The 17,139-nt window shown below is 37.8% G+C and overlaps 5 protein-coding genes across 12 annotated transcripts in view; 1 reads left to right on the forward strand and 4 right to left on the reverse strand.

The window, feature by feature from the left end:
* LOC106655832 (pleckstrin homology domain-containing family G member 5-like) overlaps nt 1-8,329 on the forward strand; it is a 115,955-nt gene extending 107,626 nt beyond the window's left edge. For 3 of the 4 annotated variants that reach the window (XM_014376398.1, XM_014376399.2, XM_023461075.1), the window contains 10 exons: nt 1,806-2,136; nt 2,656-2,801; nt 3,190-3,501; nt 3,600-4,292; nt 4,825-5,120; nt 5,218-5,424; nt 6,369-6,598; nt 7,292-7,545; nt 7,633-8,016; nt 8,116-8,329. In XM_014376398.1, the coding sequence (XP_014231884.1) occupies nt 1,806-2,136; nt 2,656-2,801; nt 3,190-3,501; nt 3,600-4,292; nt 4,825-5,120; nt 5,218-5,424; nt 6,369-6,598; nt 7,292-7,545; nt 7,633-7,638 (2,475 nt within the window). In that variant the 3' untranslated portion in view covers nt 7,639-8,016; nt 8,116-8,329. The remainder of the gene's footprint in view (nt 1-1,805; nt 2,137-2,655; nt 2,802-3,189; nt 3,502-3,599; nt 4,293-4,824; nt 5,121-5,217; nt 5,425-6,368; nt 6,599-7,291; nt 7,546-7,632; nt 8,017-8,115) is intronic. The other variant, XM_014376400.1, reaches the window with a different exon arrangement.
* A 1,036-nt stretch (nt 8,330-9,365) lies between these two features.
* LOC106655830 (60S ribosomal protein L22-like) lies at nt 9,366-10,669 on the reverse strand. Its single transcript, XM_014376396.1, has 4 exons — nt 10,563-10,669; nt 10,014-10,157; nt 9,779-9,900; nt 9,366-9,627 (listed from the first exon to the last, which is right to left on the reverse strand). Exons 1-4 carry the CDS (start codon nt 10,569-10,571, stop codon nt 9,480-9,482), a joined length of 423 nt encoding a protein of 140 aa, XP_014231882.1. The 5' UTR covers nt 10,572-10,669; the 3' UTR covers nt 9,366-9,479.
* Nucleotides 10,670-12,113: 1,444 nt separating this feature from the next.
* Nucleotides 12,114-13,204, reverse strand: LOC106655822 (40S ribosomal protein S10b-like). The gene is made up of 3 exons (XM_014376385.2): nt 13,125-13,204; nt 12,617-12,764; nt 12,114-12,537 (listed from the first exon to the last, which is right to left on the reverse strand). Exons 2-3 carry the CDS (start codon nt 12,758-12,760, stop codon nt 12,214-12,216), a joined length of 468 nt encoding a protein of 155 aa, XP_014231871.1. The 5' UTR covers nt 12,761-12,764; nt 13,125-13,204; the 3' UTR covers nt 12,114-12,213.
* An 878-nt stretch (nt 13,205-14,082) lies between these two features.
* LOC106655845 (60S ribosomal protein L35a-like) lies at nt 14,083-15,263 on the reverse strand. Of its 4 annotated transcripts, none has more exons than XM_014376422.2 (4): nt 15,201-15,263; nt 14,513-14,739; nt 14,277-14,435; nt 14,083-14,154 (listed from the first exon to the last, which is right to left on the reverse strand). In XM_014376422.2, the coding sequence occupies exons 2-4, from the start codon at nt 14,729-14,731 to the stop codon at nt 14,131-14,133; spliced, it is 402 nt and encodes a 133-aa protein (XP_014231908.1). In that variant the 5' UTR covers nt 14,732-14,739; nt 15,201-15,263; the 3' UTR covers nt 14,083-14,130. The 4 variants fall into 4 exon arrangements, with proteins under 4 accessions (XP_014231908.1, XP_014231907.1, XP_023317031.1 ...); XM_014376421.2 differs by having other exon boundaries at nt 15,177-15,234; XM_023461263.1 differs by lacking the exon at nt 15,201-15,263 and adding an exon at nt 14,876-15,027.
* A 481-nt stretch (nt 15,264-15,744) lies between these two features.
* LOC106655829 (40S ribosomal protein S15Aa-like) lies at nt 15,745-17,024 on the reverse strand. Of its 2 annotated transcripts, none has more exons than XM_023461193.1 (4): nt 16,745-16,946; nt 16,331-16,465; nt 16,015-16,180; nt 15,745-15,938 (listed from the first exon to the last, which is right to left on the reverse strand). In XM_023461193.1, the coding sequence occupies exons 2-4, from the start codon at nt 16,461-16,463 to the stop codon at nt 15,845-15,847; spliced, it is 393 nt and encodes a 130-aa protein (XP_023316961.1). In that variant the 5' UTR covers nt 16,464-16,465; nt 16,745-16,946; the 3' UTR covers nt 15,745-15,844. The 2 variants fall into 2 exon arrangements, with proteins under 2 accessions (XP_023316961.1, XP_014231881.1); XM_014376395.2 differs by lacking the exon at nt 16,745-16,946 and adding an exon at nt 16,959-17,024 and having other exon boundaries at nt 15,747-15,938.
* Nucleotides 17,025-17,139: the final 115 nt, after the last annotated feature.

Below are 17,139 nucleotides of genomic sequence, written 5' to 3' on the forward strand. Positions count from 1 at the left end.
AATACACATCCATCCGTCTATTGATATAACGAGAGACAAGTAGGCTCGGGATCGGCAATACGTACGATCGATTGTGTATAATACATAGATAGCTCGTACATAGCTGTTATATACCAGGGTGCATACCTCGCGGTGTTTACGGCGTATAGTGTACTAGCAACCACTTGGCAGTCGATTTATACACACAAAGGATCCACGTAAAGGACGAATGATTATAGGCGCAAATCGAGGAGTTATATACACGCGTGTATATTATTTATATATATATACGTATCGAGTCTCTAATTAATCGCGATCGCAGCGACTGCCTGACTTTATTATACATATATATATATGCGACTCGATAATAACCGCAGCAACAGCAGCACACATAACACACACGCACACACTTCGTTTGTATCGAACTGCATACGTATATACTCGCTCTTCGAGTGGAGGCGTAAGAGTACATGGCGGAGTGTAGGGAGGGACGTCGGCGCGGGGGGCTGCCTCTGCACAGCTAGCTCGCGAGTATATTTTGTCAGCGATCGATCGAGCGACAGCAGAACCACCAGCTGTTTCGTACACATCGTATATAACACACGATCGCCGCGTGTCCTCAAAATCTTTAGTTCGAAGCTTATAATGCTCAAGGATAATAATATTATGTATGCGGGTACACAAATGCAATCCCCCAGCCCTCCCCCTCGTAGTTCAACTGCTTCGTCACAATTATGGCTAACAAGTGCGCATTTACAGTGTATATACCAACACGTGATGCATTATTAATCGACGTTTCTGACTCTTACGCTCTTTCTACGCTTTAAATTGCAGCCAATGGTTATTCGAGTGGGGAGTAAGTGGTGGCGGTAGTGGCGGCGAGTGCAAGATTTTCGACTTAATCTTGGCGAAATCTTGACGCGTTTGACATTGTTCTGTATTTGCGCATAATGCACGTACAGATAAGCATTATAATAAGCAAGTTTAGAACAAAAATAGCTTTGAACTTTCAAGGCGCGAGATTCTAATTTGGTGTCGAGTTGCTGTTAATACAAAAGCTCGATCATGATTGCGATGAATAAGTAAAGCTATAAATACACACATTTTTCCGCTTTATTTCTTCAAACAGTATAGTGGATATACTTTAAGAAAAAACCTTAAATTGAGTGCAGAGTCAATGTGAAATCAGACATTGAAACTTACATAACAGATACTGAATTTTATTTAAAGTACTTTTAAATTAAATCTTTACTGAAAATTAATGCATAAGATACCGATTTACTTTTTTAGATAAACTACAAAAAAAATGCAAGAAAATTCAATCGCATACGTTACTTTAACAGCAATAATGAACCAAAAAGATTTAATTCTATACGTTGATTCAAGCAATTTGATTGAAAATTAAGGTTTCAGGGCTGCTTTTTTAAATGAAAATTGAATCATAATTAATCACCCACCACTAAGTGTCGATTACCTTGGTCTGTAAATTTGCAAGTGGCAAAGTAAACATAAAACGATGAGCAATAGATATGATTTGTAAATACATAAATAGTGAGCGTTATGTATAAAATTAAAGCATACACATAAAATTAGCCTAATATATTTGAATTGATAAAATGAATAAATATCAATAAAGTCGATCAGTACTATCATATCTAAAACAATAAGTGAAGATTCTCAAAATAATATGTTTTCAAACATTGTGCTTAAAATATTTGAATTGATCTAGCAAATAAAACAGAATTTAATTTTTATGCCTAGTTAAATCCATATCATTTGTTTTCGTGCAAAACCTTATCCGCAATAATCGTCGTGCTTCGTTGCAGAGCTACAGGGGCCGAAGCGGCGGCCGATTCTTCAGCGTGTCCACCGAGGACTCGAGCGTCGACTCGGAGGTGGGTTCGGCGGCCGCGGCCGCGGCAGCCGCCGCCGCCATCACCAAGAGCAGCGCCGGCGCGGGCGCCACCAGCTCGTCGTCCGCCGCGTCGGCGTCGAGCGGCCTCAAGGCCAGCAAGCAGCGCTGGAGCGGCTTCTTCACCAACACCAAGGGCACGAAGATGGAGATGCTGGTCGAGCAGCTGAACCACTACACGAAGCACGGCGTGCCCAAACTGCCCGAGCACCTGCAGCCCCACGAGCTCGCCTTCAGCGACGACGGTAAGTAAAGTAGTCGCAGATGCAAAGAAGAATATTTTTACGCGGGGAACTTCGGATCGCGAGGTACAACTAGGTGAGTGGAAATTCCTGGCGTTCCTTCGGACAGAATTACACCACTCACCTAGTAGTGTACAGAAAGGAAAAGCGGCCGGAGCCCTGGGATTTTTTTGATCTTTCATTTCGAGAAAATGCGCACAACGATCTGAAAAATGCAGTCGAGCTGAAAAATGGCATTTTTCGTCCAGCTTTCTAGCGAGCACTTGGAGAAAAACCGCGCACAAATTGTATTTTAAGAATCCTGCTGACGTATGATTATTATATGTATACAAACGAAATAGATCGCTGAAAATATATAATATCGTCATACGACTCGACGATCTCTCAAATCACGCGATCAAAAAAAAAAAAAAGAAAAAAATTGCTACGTTCACCTCGACGTTGCTCCATTCCGAACAAAGTCTCGACTTATAATATAAAGAAATGAAATCATGTGTATACATGTGCGTGTACATTTTGCAGCGCTGTTCAGCCTCGAGGCCGATTGGCGGGACATCGTGGAGGGCTCGGAAATGCTGAGCGAGAAGCAGCAGCAGCAGCAGACGGCCCTCTGGGAGCTGGCGCAGACCGAAGCGGCTTACATTAAAACGCTGAAAGTCGTGACCGACGTAAGTATACGATGCCGCGCTGCTTACTACAGAGTAAGCCCCGCAACTATATATAATATGTAATACAGTGAATAGTCCGCGCAGCAACTATAACAACGATCGCGCCGAGCAAAAACTTTTGACGTTGAATTTTGCGCGCAAACAAACTTTGCGCTTCCTCGAGCTCGAGACTCGTCTTGATGATGCTTCCCGAACATTGTATCCTCGCGCGTATTATTATATGTAAACGCAACGTACGCGCGCGAAGCGGCATTGTCTTTCGCGCGTTACGCTTCAAGAACAACAACGAGAGCAGCGACGATATAATTAATACCGTAAAAACTTGGCCTGGTTCTGATATTTTTTTTTTTATATATCAACTTTGTATAACTTCCCTTGGCGCGCGCAGCTGTTCATGGCCTGCCTGTGCGGCCTGCAAGCCTCGAACATCCTGGTGGAGGTCGACCGCACCAAGCTGTTCAGCAACATATCGGAGATCTACGCGGCGAATCGCGAGTTCTGGACCGAGTGCGTGTACGCGATGCTGCACGAGGCCCGCGGCAGCCGCCAGCCCCTGGACCCGGGCTACCTGCTGCCGGGCTTCGAGAGCTTCGAGCGCGTCTTCGCGCCCTACACGAGGTACTGCTCCGAGCAGACCAGGTGCCAGCAGTACTGCCGCGATCGCTTCAACGACAACGACGTGTTCACGGCCTATCTCGTGGTGAGTTCATCTCTCTCTCTCTCGTGTATTATATGTATTTGAATCACGCGCGAGTGCCAACTACTACTTATCGCATTACGATGTAAAAAAACAACAAGTGGTGCGAGACGCAAAAGGACTGCAATCGGCTGCGACTGCTCGACATCCTGGTGAAGCCCATGCAACGCATCACCAAGTACTCGCTGCTGCTCAAGGCCGTGCAGAAGCACACCGAGCTGGAGGAGCAGCGCCTGGAGCTCGGCCACATGATCCGGCTGGTGGACGGCTTCGTGGCGTCGGTGAACGCGGCGCTGCGCAGGTGCGAGGACGCCGCGCGACTGCTGGCCGCAGCGGCCCGCCTGGACAGCTACGAGGCCGTGGAGTCGCGCGACGAGGAGCTCGAGCGCCTCATCAAGCTGCACAGCAGCCTCGACCTCATCAACACGCCGATGCCTGGCTGTCCCAGGGACGCGCTGCGCACCCTGATGCGCGAGGGCGACTGCAAGCTCAAGGACGCCACGTCGAGCAAGACCGAGGTGCACCTGCTGCTGCTCACCGACATGCTGCTCGTCTGCAAGCAGTCGGCCAAGAGCAAGGCCTCGTCGTCGTCCGCAGCCGCCGCCACCGCCACGGGCAGCTTGGGTGGTGGTGGTGGCGGCGGGCTCAAAGTCATCAGGCAGCCCTACGTGGTCGATCGCATACGCATGTACGAGCTCAAGGAGCCCTCCAATCTCGGCATGGTCTATCTCAACGAGTACGGGACCGCCGCCGCGGCCCTCGTTCTCAGCGTCGGCGAGCCCAAAGTGGCAAAGGTGCGCGACTATGTACAGTAGGGGCACATTGATTCGGTAACGAATTCCCATTTATGACCGTGTAAATTCGTTACCGAATCAATGTGCCCCTACTGCACTATAATATGTTGAAGAGTCCCTGAGGAATTTTTTTTTCACATTCGCTGCCCTTTGGATCTTTTCTGCATCTTGCAAACAGTTGAGTTTTCGATGGTTTTTTTTTTTATCTAAAAATGACCGAAAAATCGAGAATCCCAACGGATCTGCTACGACGTTGATGGGTCTTAATCACACCGCAATCAATTCCGTCGATTTTGACCAATTCAATGGGCATAAGCCGGTATAAAAATTCAAATGCAAGCTTTTTAATAGTCAACTGGTTGACTTTTTTGGTATTATAAAACGAGCTACGAGAGAACGTGAAAAGCGGATATGAAAAGAAAATTTCCCGCGAAACAGTCCAATACATATAATAATTATATCATCTTCGAATGTGCATAATTACACATACGATTGTGATTATACATCGCTCTTGTGATTGATCGACCCACAGCTATGGATGGAATCGATAAGGAAGGCGCAGCAGCAGTTGGCGCAGTACAGGCAACCCGCGACGACGAGCGGGACTGCTGCTGCTGCTGCCGGAGTAGCGGCCGGCAGCGGGTCATCGGGAGCAGCTGGAGGCGAGACGAGATCGACCCTCGTCAGCCGACAGCCGAGTACGTATCTCGGCGAGGTCGACTACGACATCGACGAGATCTGCTGCGTCGCCGAGGGCGGACTGCCGTGTCGGACGCCGCGCGGCAGCAGTCGCGCCTCCAGAGTCAGCAGCCTCGCGCACAGTCACAGGTTTCCTCTTTGTTTTATGCATAATTTATCGCTCGTTCTTGATTTTTACCTTTTCTTTTTCTTTTTCTTTTTCCCCCCTGTGTCGTTTCGCGCACAGTGGCAGCGTGGAAATGGAGGGCGCGTCGCCGAGCGGCAGCAATTTCCTGCCGAGCTACAGCCAGAGCCGAAACGTCAGCGTCGAGAACCAGGAGCCACTGCCGCCGAGGGCGTCCAGCGTCTCGTCCGAGGAGGGCGTCGAGTCCGCGGCCGCGAACGCCCACGCGGCCGCCGTCGCGGCGCACAATCAGCGACAGCAACAGATTAGGTTACTTATGCACGATGATGACGTTGATAATGACGATGACGATGACGTCGACGATGGCGACGTCGACGATGTTTTTCGATGAATCTTTAATATAATACCTAGAGAGCATTTAGAGATTGAGAGAGCGATATTTGTTATGCGCAACGCTCGTAGTTTTACGCATCATCGGGCGCTGTATCTTTTCGTTTCGTTGATTATTGATATATTTTATGTGCATGTGCGATAAGCTATTTAGCGCTATTGAAATTCTATTTACTTATATATAATGTATAGCTTGCGTTAGTCAAAGTTTTCAATTATACATGTCAGCTTAACGAACGTCTGTTCGACCGATCGGTTTTGCATTAATAAAATACCGATCGCGACGACTACGTCGATTGATTCATTTTAACTCTTTCTCGAAGAAAAAAATATATATATATTTACATGCATCGTACTTTTTCTTAAACCGACTTGTACTACAATACTATCTTGAGCATATAATGTGTAACTAAAATTACTATTTTTAACAAATCGAGTAAATCATTGGTCAGCTTCTTAATCTTTAATTTTGTCTTTGATTTCTTTTCCGCTTTTTATACTTACAGTAATATTTATTATAGCGTACTGCATACATCTAACAGCTTTTTATAATGCTTATGTAGCTAAATAAAGTATCGTTAAAGCTTGCACGTGTGTCTGCGTGCTTACATAATACAAATCAACGCCATATGTGCATGCGTCTTTCGTTCAGCTTGCGTACGTAAAAAAAAAAGCTAAATAAATAACGAGTAAGTGCTTTTCAAATCTTTTTTCTAACACTCGATGTTTTTCACGCATGCAATCGTTTGTAAATTTATGTCATCGTAACGAGCCCCTTCCCCTTCACTATAGCGCATCGATCCGCTAATCGTACAACTTTTTCTTTCTTTCTTTCTTTCTCGCGTCCCACGGCACGCAAGCAGACGATCGCTGCTGAGCAAGTCGCCGACGCCCAACACGCTGAGCGTCCAGGTACCCGCCTACTCGAGCCTGGGCCAGTCGCTGCCGAATCTCACCCTGGCGACGTCGCCGCAGACATCCACGGTGTCGCCGACGCCGCCGAGCTCGCTGCTCATCGTGCCGCAAATCACCAAGAGCAAGGACACCCTCCTGTCGCCCGGTCATCGAGGTGAATTTTCATTTAAGAAAAAAGGCACGCCCACTTTTTTTGCTTATATATTTTTGTATTATAGATTAGATACATTTATACATACGTTTTTCTTGACTCGCGATCGTATCGATGCTGAATTGTAATATGGTATACTTTTTACGATGGTAAATGTGCGGAAGCAACGCGTGCAACGTAAAATTTTATTTGCACTCTCGCGAGACATACGTTAAATTGAATTTCGCCGTCTATATTTACACGCATATGCATATACTCGTGAAATTTTCCGAATAAGTACATTTTATTTGCTGGGACTTTTTCTCTTCTTCTTTTTTTTTTTAAAGTACCAACTCATGCGCACGAAAAGATTTATTCACATTGAATCTTCTTTTACTGTACATTTTTTTTTACATCCGATTTATATTGTGTGCTGCATTATACCTTAGTTGCACGAGTTACTTTCATGCAGAACTATTTAACGTATTCCATCTCGTTTCGTTTTCGTGACTATTGCCTTTATTTTTTATCTCGGATCGTGCGCTTTTTAGTAAATAGAAAATATTCGCACGGTACTCGTCGAACCATCGAGATACGAATTTTCACAGCTGACACGCATTTACGCAAAAGATATGCACGCTCGTCGATAATTTACGAAAATACCGATGAACAATTGCAAAACTCTTTGTGAGGCCACGTTCAGCTTCAAAATTAAAACGATCATACGTTACCCCTAAATAGGTATATCGTATCCGCCTCCGTCGCCACCCCGAGGCGCTCTGAGGCGAGCCTTCGCCATTCCGCAGTCGAGGAATCCGCCGCTCATCAAGACTCGCCACGTCAATGCGTCGGTCGGCAGCAGCGGAAGCAGCATTCAGACGGTGCCGCTTCAGATGACCATCAGCCTGGACACGGAGTCGCTGGACGAGCGCCGCCGCGGCCGGCTCGAGCCCTCCCAGAGGATGGCCTCGACCAGCAGCATCGCCGAGGAAAAGGTACCCTTCATTTCTTGTAATTCGATTTACCGATTCGATTCATTTCTTTATTTCTTTTACATACGATTTATTTTTTTTTTTTTGCAGAAATAAAGGAGACCATAGTTGCGGAGGCGACCGTATCGTATAAGCATCGTACGACCTTTACTTTCTTCATCATTCCTCAGCGCGATCGACAAGTCGTTTACATTGTTATATTGTATCATAATTTTTTTGCGGCTCAACGCAATAGTCAATGAAAAAAAAAATTATTGTTCGCAGGCGTTTGCGATTCGCCTTTCAAATTAGTCTCGCAATGTACATAGATAATATATTCGTTTGTCAAGCGATTGCTGTACGAACGCATGATTAGAGCCAACTTTCTCATATTATAACTCTCGTCTGACATGTCTTACATCTTTGTTTATTTAGAATTATGCTGTAAACGCGCGAGCTCGAGGCGCAACAAGGAACAATACTATTTCACAACAGGTAAGCCTGACTCACGTTTTAATATTGTTGTACTGCTCGCACCTATTCGAATGAACGAAATCAAATTTATATTAAAATAAAACCTCTGCCTTTTTTCAGATGGGGCCACTCGAAACAACGTGAACATTTTTAAAACGAACTTAGATGTAATTATAAACGAAAAGTAAAAAATTTAAATAAATGTATATCTCAATTATCAACGACGAGTCACCGAAGGAAAGAAAAAATCTTTTTTTTCTATCATGGTCAAGCTATGTACCGAAAGCTCGTGTAAGCTTCGACGCGTAAAATAAAAGTGTAAGAGACGACCACATTCCCGGCTCTACTTCGTATATGATATTGTAGCTCAATTTAGCTGTTTAAGTCTTAAGACGAACAAAAATGGCCTACTTAGATTATAAATAATTATTGTATAACAATAAAGTTAACAATGCAAAAAAATCTCAACTTTACGCATAGAATATATTATATCATTATTCTAGATAATGACGGAGAAAAAATTGTAGAAGAATCATCGTAGAAAAAAAATTATATATATTATGCTTTCTATGGCATATTTGTTTGTGAATTTTAAAAATATATATGTGGTACAAACGTTACGAGCACGATAGAAACTATTTATGAATGACAGAGAAATCGCGTGAAAGGTGTAAACTTATTCAAAAAATTCTTGTTGCATTGTCCGCAGCACATTGTATCTTTTTAATCTCTCCATACGAAATCAACGGTCCAGTTGAAAATTTAAAAGAAAATGCCTGGCAACAATAATTGTGTTGAAAGCATTCCGTAAAAGTTTTTTGTGTCGTTTTATTATTATGCTTTCGTGTAAAAAAATTAGATTCTGTTATCTTCTGATAGCCATCTGTGTTGCTATTTTATTTTATTGTATCGCTCCCGCACGAAAATTTAATTGAAGAAAATGAAATAAAAGTGGACAAGGAATAATGTTTGATTGTTGGAATTGAAAATTAGAAATGAATCGAGTTTTAGCATGATGAAAGACACATAGCAAAATTATGTGAAAGATTAACAGTGCATGTGGGTGTTATAGCATCAAAAAGAGGTTTTAAAATTGATGTTTCGCTGAAAATAGTGAACTAAAAATTGTGAATAAGGAGAGAAATATACCTCATGATTTGTTAAAAACAAAATTCTTATTGGGTACATTATTTTCTGACCATTTTGAACCTTCATTCATTCATTAAAAATAGGTTTCATTTTTCCTCTAAGTAAATGCCTTAGTTCCAATGGAAACTACCTTCATAATACCTAATATCTTTTTGCAATGCTGGAAGGACTGATCTCGCTAATATATTATAAAGGTATGCTGAAGAGAAAGTGACACTGACTTTTGTTCATTTTCAATTTTTATATTTTATTTTTTAAAAGTTCCTCAAGACTGTACTTATAACTGCTCTTTATTTTATTAGTTATGATTATTAGCCTATTGGTACTTATTATACTTATTCTGCATCTTCCTCTTCTTCATCATCCTGACTGTTGATCTGGAAGTAACGAAGCTCGTAAGTCTCTTTGTCTTTAGATACAACTCTGAGCCAATCACGGAGCTTGTTCTTCTTCAAGTACTTTTTTGTCAAGTACTTCAGGTATCTAAAAAAACAAATTTTGTATGGTGAGTGCAAATATCGTTCTAGCTTGTTCTAATTATTTCATTTCTGCAGCTTAGAGACTTTTTAGATAGAAAAATACCATTCACAAATATTTAAGCAGCTTCATCATATATTTTTTATGAATAACTCACCTCTTGGAGAATTCAATGTCACTATTGACAATCAACTTCATCCTTTGTTTTTCTATGGAAACATTGTTTCCAAAGTTGTTGGTTTTACCGTAGACCTTTATTCTCTCTTGGAGATATTTTTCCTGCATAAATAATAAGACTATTAATTTCAAATTTAATATGAAAATAGTTTATCATAAATAGCAATGCAACGTGTTTCTTCAAAACATTCTATACTAATTTTTTAGATACTTACAAAATTTGCTACATCCATAATGCCATCTTCGACAGGATGAGTACAATCGATGGTGAATTTTAGGGAGACCTTTTTCTTCTGGGCCTTTCCACGAAGATGTTGTTTCTTGGCACCCGCTTTGGGGACGACAGTTTTCTTGGTGGTCTAAAATTAATAAATTTCAGTCAGTATAGGTCAAAGTGACAATTCATGAATTTAATGAAAACTCCAAGTAGGTTAGAATCCATATAAAAATTCATTATGCACCGAAACAATTTTAAATATATATACACGGGGCTCCATTAATTTGATATTAACATTTTGCAAAAAACTTTCAACAAAAATGCCAGAAAATATATATTCAAAAAATGTTATTCACAAACAACCACGTGCAACTACTAAAGTTTTGTCTGCAAGCGGCAAAACACTAATCGTTTCAATGTATTCGGCAATATTATTTGGTCGCATGCAAAAATAGGCTCTCGTTCACCTTAGAAAACGATGAGGCATTAAAAATGAATTCGTTAACATTAAAAAAATGAGACTTTTTAGTTAAAAAAAGAATCTTACCGCAACCATCTTGCAAGGCCGGCTATTTCACGATGAAAGCGGTGAAAAATGTTACGCTGTGAGAATACGATGCGACGTAGTGGGACTGTCTATAGTTACGCAGCGGAAGATCGCGCATCAACGCAACTAGTGTAGTAAGCTAACGCTAAATATCGCCCTTCCAATGACGAGTTTCCGCAAGTGGCAAAATTGCGATTATAGATTACTACATAAAGTTGATTTTCACCTAATCAAATTAGAAAACTCTTCTATTTACGACAACTCTTGTACTACTAGCTCAGAAAAAAAATCAGAAAAAAATGTGGCAAAATTACTTGTATAAGCCAGTAGTGTTCTCACCATAGAAACAGTTTGATATACGTTGGGTCTTCACTTTTGTTGTCTTCTTAACTTAGATTTATGTCTACAAAAGCAATAATCTTTTTGCGACTTTATAATGCACGACCTGACCGAAGTTTGAAAAAACATAATTTTCAAATTTTTTTGTCTTACAAAATTCGAAGATTTCGAGCACCGTGTATTGGCGCGCTCGTTTTTTGAATTTAAGTTCAAATAACGTCAAACAAATTTTTTTTCTGCATTTCGTGCAAAATATGGTAAAGAATAGTTTTAATAGTGATTTTTTGATGATAAGTGAAAATTCAGTTTCTTCAATCTTTTTATATGCGAAATCGGCCCTTGCTCGATCCAAAAAAATCTGACCCGGCCGGCTCAATGCGCTGTACGATAATTAATATGTGGATATTAAATCACTTACCACCTATAAACTATTTTTCATTGTAAATTGAATTAATTTTCAAGGACTTCAATAGACGTTTGATATTTGAAACATTAATGTAATCCACTGTTAATAAATTGATTTTTTTAAATAGTATAGTGAGAGTTATAAGTCATAGGGTAGGCGCCTGCAGCTTCAAGTTAATTGAAAATTTCGTAATTCTTTTTTTATCATATTGTAAGAATTGAATTTGAATACGAGAGATAAATTTAGTTTTAAGATAAAATTTCCTCCCATAATGTCTAATTTTCTGTTATGAAGTCAAATTCATTCATAACTTTACCATAATGGTTTATAAATATAAGCTTATATTGAACTTTGACTTTTTCATTCATTTTTGACTTTTCTCATTTTTCGACAGTTTTCCTTTTTTAACAAAATCGTAATTGGTTGATTTTATTTATCTTTATCACCCAGAATAATTAAAAAAGATATGTATAAACAAGTAACTTAGTGACTGTTCATTTTATTTGATAGAAGACTTGGAATGAAACTGGAAACTTGCAATTAGATGTATAGAGAGTATGAACAATTAGTCAATGTGTTCTGTTGCATTTCAGTTTCATAAGACTTCATTCTTTCCAATAATTAAAAGTAATAATCAATAGTTTCTTCATTTTCATTTAAAAGAAACAGTAATTAAATTGCAAAAGATTTTGATTGGTAAACAAAAACAGGAAAACGAATTACTTGTGATTGTTATTGAATAAGTGATAAATTCATCAAAATAAATCTTCATCTTTTGATAATAAAAGAATTTTATTACTTATTACTTAAGTGTTAAAATTGATGTTTATTTACATTGAAGAGTTTGTCTTCTTCAATACAAAAGCATAACTAACGCAGATGTTGATTGCGTTACAATAGGTCAATTTATTGTGGAGCTTTGCCTCTGCCAAATCCTCCCATAAATTCCAAATTGCCTGCGCCGGCACCAACATCAATTTTCTTATCACCGGGTCCTCTTCTATAAGCGGTTCTGTCTTCTGCGGCTCTAGAAGAGTCACCGCCTCTTGGCCCCATGGGCTTACCCATACGGGCACCTTCAGCGGCAGCCTTCCTTTTCAGAGTGGCTGGGACGATTTCTGGGGGCAAATGAAGATATCCACGTAGGTACTCAATGCCATCATTTGTTAGGCACCAGTAGTAGTGCCTCCAGGCAAACTGTTCCTTCACCAAACCACGAGACTTCATACTCTAAAAATGAAAAATTTAATTATCAAAATGATAAATTACCATAATATATAAAAATCAATGGATAAGAATGAAATATTACCTGCATGGCCTTTATTACGTGAAGGTTTGGAATACCCTCCAATTCAGGATGGCTAGGTAAATGCACATTCTTCTCGGCTACCATAACACCCTCCTTGAAGAGCATTTCATAGATAGCCGTTCTGTTCTGTTTTGGCATCAACATGTTGCTGTAAAATTAAACATTTATTAGTATAAATTTATGTTTAAATTATAAATTATAGATTATAATAATTATTAGTATGAATAAATATATATCATAATCATAACTATATGATAAATAATTATAATAAATTAATAATTATAATAATATGTGTAATGGTGCAAAATGACTAAAGTATACGCATGTGAAAAGATTGGTTCGAATTCTCATAACATTTAACACTGTATCATTAGGTTTTTTTGCTCAAATAAAAACACTACAACTGAAGGCTCGCTCATTAAAACTCATTTAACACTAGGCTAACAATCCTTTTTATAAACGCGAAGATTAAATAAATATTTATGCATTTTTAATAGTTTTAACTCACGATTAGGGTTATGTGTATCGATCTCACTGGTAAGAAAGATTCAAGAGAAAGAGATACACGTGAAACACAATCCAGCTGACCGCGCACGCCGCCAGGGCCAGCCCCGATTCTGATCATCACAGAAAAAAAGATGGCCTCCGAGCACCAAATTCAAAACATTCAAAACATGAATTTTAAAAATTATTAGAAAAAATTGTATGAAAAATTTAAAAAATGTTAATAAGGAATGCTGGAAATTGCAGAAGTACGGCGTGGAGGGGCACCGAAAATTTCTTATGTACATCCTTAAAATCATAGCTCCTCTTGCAGATAGAATTTTAAATATAAATGAACCCAAAGAGTGACAATTTTCAAAAAAACTGTGTTAATAAACTATAAAACTACACATTTTTATTAATATTGATTCTATAAATTTTATTTATAATAATTATAATTATATATAAGTGAGCAGAGACTGAGTAGTACTGGTAGATCTGTATGCTGGCCATAATATCTTCCGATTAATTTCATTCGCGCCAGAAGTTTATAAGACCCGTCTTTTTTTACTCAATTGCAGTTACGTAATTTATTGTTGCATTTGATATATTTTGCATAAAAAAACTTTATGAAAACTAATGATTGATCTCCTGTCACTTGTAAATATGAACTCCTAACAATGAACACCTTCGTTTACTTACAGACAACAGGGGATTTTATATTTTTTATTTTATTTCTATATTTCTGTGTAAAACATGATTATTACTCCATTCGATTCTGTTATATTCTCATTACCTTCGAGTTGTTTTTCTATTTTATTGTATCATTCATGTCAACAAGTTCAAGTGATATTTTTCATAGAATCAATAATTTATAATACAATTTATATCAATAATTTATAATATAATTTATAATACACTCTGTGCATTACAATTTTTTTCTTTTTTTTTTTTTTAAATATATTATAAAAAATAAGGATTTCAAAAATGAGAACAAATATTTTTCATACTATTAAAATTTTTTATTATTATTAGACTCTGCTTGGGTACAGCATCTGTAAAAAATGAAAAACATTTTTTAGAATTTATTTTGCAAGTAGAAAGATTCAGTATAAACTATTTACTGCTATACAAACTACATTTCAGCAATATATTCAATAATTTTAAATAAACTTACAATTCTAATACGATGTCCCATTGCTTTTGCTGGCAGATTTGTGTTGAATTTGGCTCTGACAGCACCACTGGTACCATGGGGTCGAGTAACCTTTCCCCAGATAGCCCTGACTTTGGTTTTTGTTCCAGCTTTGTTAGGAACTGAAGTCCTGTTTTTGGCCTATCATTGATAATCAGAGTGTTAAATAGTGTTTCTGAAAATGTTTATTTAAAGAAGCAAATGAAAGGCATACGTACTTTGTAGACATAAACGCATTTCTTGCCAACGTAGAAATCACTGTCTTCCTTTGATCGTGCTCCTTCCAATTTCAAGAGAGCTGTATTTTCATGTTGATTACGAAGTCCTCTCTTGTACCCTGTGAATACAGCTTTTGCATAAAGACGACCATGCCTCTTCATGGGCCTCTTTTGCAGAGACTTCTTTGCAACTGTTGAACTTTCTACTTTAGTTTCCATTGTAATTTCTGTAAAATAATGAAAAAATACTTAATGATCATGAATCAAAACAATCAATAATGTTTGTAAACCAACAATGAGATATATTTTGCAGCTTGGCACAGATTCAAGAAAACTAAAAAAGGTTAAGTGAGGCGTCATTACTTGTCAATTATACGTGTGCAACATTATGAACTAATATATCAACGAATTTAGTACACATAATTTATTTAGCAGCACGTTAACATAATGTTTCACTCTATTTCATTCGTTTTAATTTAAGAATAATACACAATAGAGCAAAAAACCACATGTACTGCTCACAACCACCTCTCATATGTCATGTAAGCCATTGAAAAGTAACAATCTATGCACTCATTTATAGTTCATTGAAAGTGTAATCTTAACAACTATATCCCAAAAAAGGGTAAATTTTTATTAAAAATAAAAAAAAAACAGATCGTACATTACTTATCGGACCGCCACGTACCTTGGGTAGAAACAAAAAATTGTCAAAATACTCTGTGAGCCGTAACCTGGTGGTGTGTACAGAAACTGCCTTAAATCGCGATTATCGGTCAAGCAGATCATCGAGGCTGAAAACTTTTTTCTGACCATCTTCAAATGGTTTTTCGTAAAATAATATCCTATTATTTAGTTGGCAAAAAAGGATTTATAAGGAATAATCCTGCAAAAATATCAACTACTATTTGCTGTTATGTTTACAAATAAATCATGGAAAAAAGATTTTAATAAATTTGTTTTTAATTATTATGTAGGAAAAAATGTCTGATTGTGTTTGAAATTAAAAATATTTTTTGTTGAGAACTAAAATATTTGATTTTAAACAACTGATTTGGACATCAGAACTGAATATCAATTGTAGATGAATTTTTTAGACACAAAATTATAGGAAAAACAAAAAACTATTCATCATTTCGTGTTTTAATTATTTTTGGACATTATATTTTGAAGTTAGAATATAATACTGATTGAATTGTGTTACATCAACACAGGGTTATTATGTTTGTATTAAACAAAGAAAAACATTTGATTTTTAAAGTCTGACATTTATTCATGTTTTTTATAACATCGCAATGTCAAAACTCATTTTGTAATAATTATAAAATTAACTTAAAAGAAAAATCCTAAGATTTTGCCTCCAAGATGTTTTCTTCTGGCTTCCTCGTGATCCATGATTCCACCACTTGTGGTTAACACTACATAACTGAAATTATAATTACATTGGTAAGAAAAAAAATAGTTTTAGTATTTTTATTATTATTCTGCATAATATAATTTACCCAAATTGTCTGGATGGCAGAAGATTGTTTGTCCACTTCTCAATGTGAGTGATTGGTACATCAAATCTAGGCGAGATAACACCACATTTGTTCAGACGACCTGTGAGATTAACAACAACCTTTCCACTCCTATGGTCATCAACGATTTCAAATTCTCCAATGTATCCTATTAAAATTAATGAATTAGTTATTTTTATTTATTCTTTGTGTCGTTACTTGAAGTCAAACTATAAGGATTAAATTGATAAAGCTTTTTATGTAAATAATTTTGATTAGCATCAATGAATATTTGCAAAAATGATTTTTAATCACTCACCATGTTTCATCATCACCGTTAAAAACTTAACGATGACTTTACTATTAGGCCTGAGCAAAACTTGTCGTTTTCCTCGTTTCTCTGCATTGTTGATGCTTTTGAGAGCATCAGCGAGTACATTCATACGCACCATTGCTAGTTTTAAAATCAAACAAAAATAAAAGCAATAAATAATTATCCTTATATGTTGATATATCTAATTATTAGAACTTGAATTAGCTACGCTAATGAATTGCCTGTTTATGAAAGAGCATGCTTTTTTAATAATAATAATACAGATGACATCTTGAACTCCCCTAGCAGAAAGTGACAATTTCATCACATGAAAAATCAGGTTCACGCCTTCAAAAGTAAAAAGCAACCCTCAAAATTCATTTTTCAAAATTTGTTTTAAAACAAACCCCTTTAACTCACAATTTTCACAAATATTTACATTAATTTAATCAAAAAAATTTTTGATTTGTCGCGCCGCCACTCAAGTTGAGGTTATGATTAAAGAATTATTTAATAAAAAAGAAGTCAAACGTGACTGAAAATGGAAAATTCCATGGCTAACGTTAAACTAGCAAATAACACTTCAATTATGAACAGTAAATTTTATTGAAGCAATGTCGATTTCAACGATTACCTGTGATTTATGTTATTCGTCACCTAACTAACACGCATTCAAAGCGATCGAAAACAAGAAGAGCAGACAGCTCCGTAACAGAATTTTACGATTTTTCATTCAAGATAATTATAACTTCGAATGAATTCTAGCCACTGCTTGCTGATAGCAAATTTTCATGTTATTAAATTAATAATCCTTT

Source organism: Trichogramma pretiosum, unplaced genomic scaffold (assembly GCF_000599845.2).
Source record: "Trichogramma pretiosum strain Unisexual culture from Peru unplaced genomic scaffold, Tpre_2.0 scaffold49, whole genome shotgun sequence".
Classification (NCBI taxonomy): domain Eukaryota; kingdom Metazoa; phylum Arthropoda; class Insecta; order Hymenoptera; family Trichogrammatidae; genus Trichogramma; species Trichogramma pretiosum.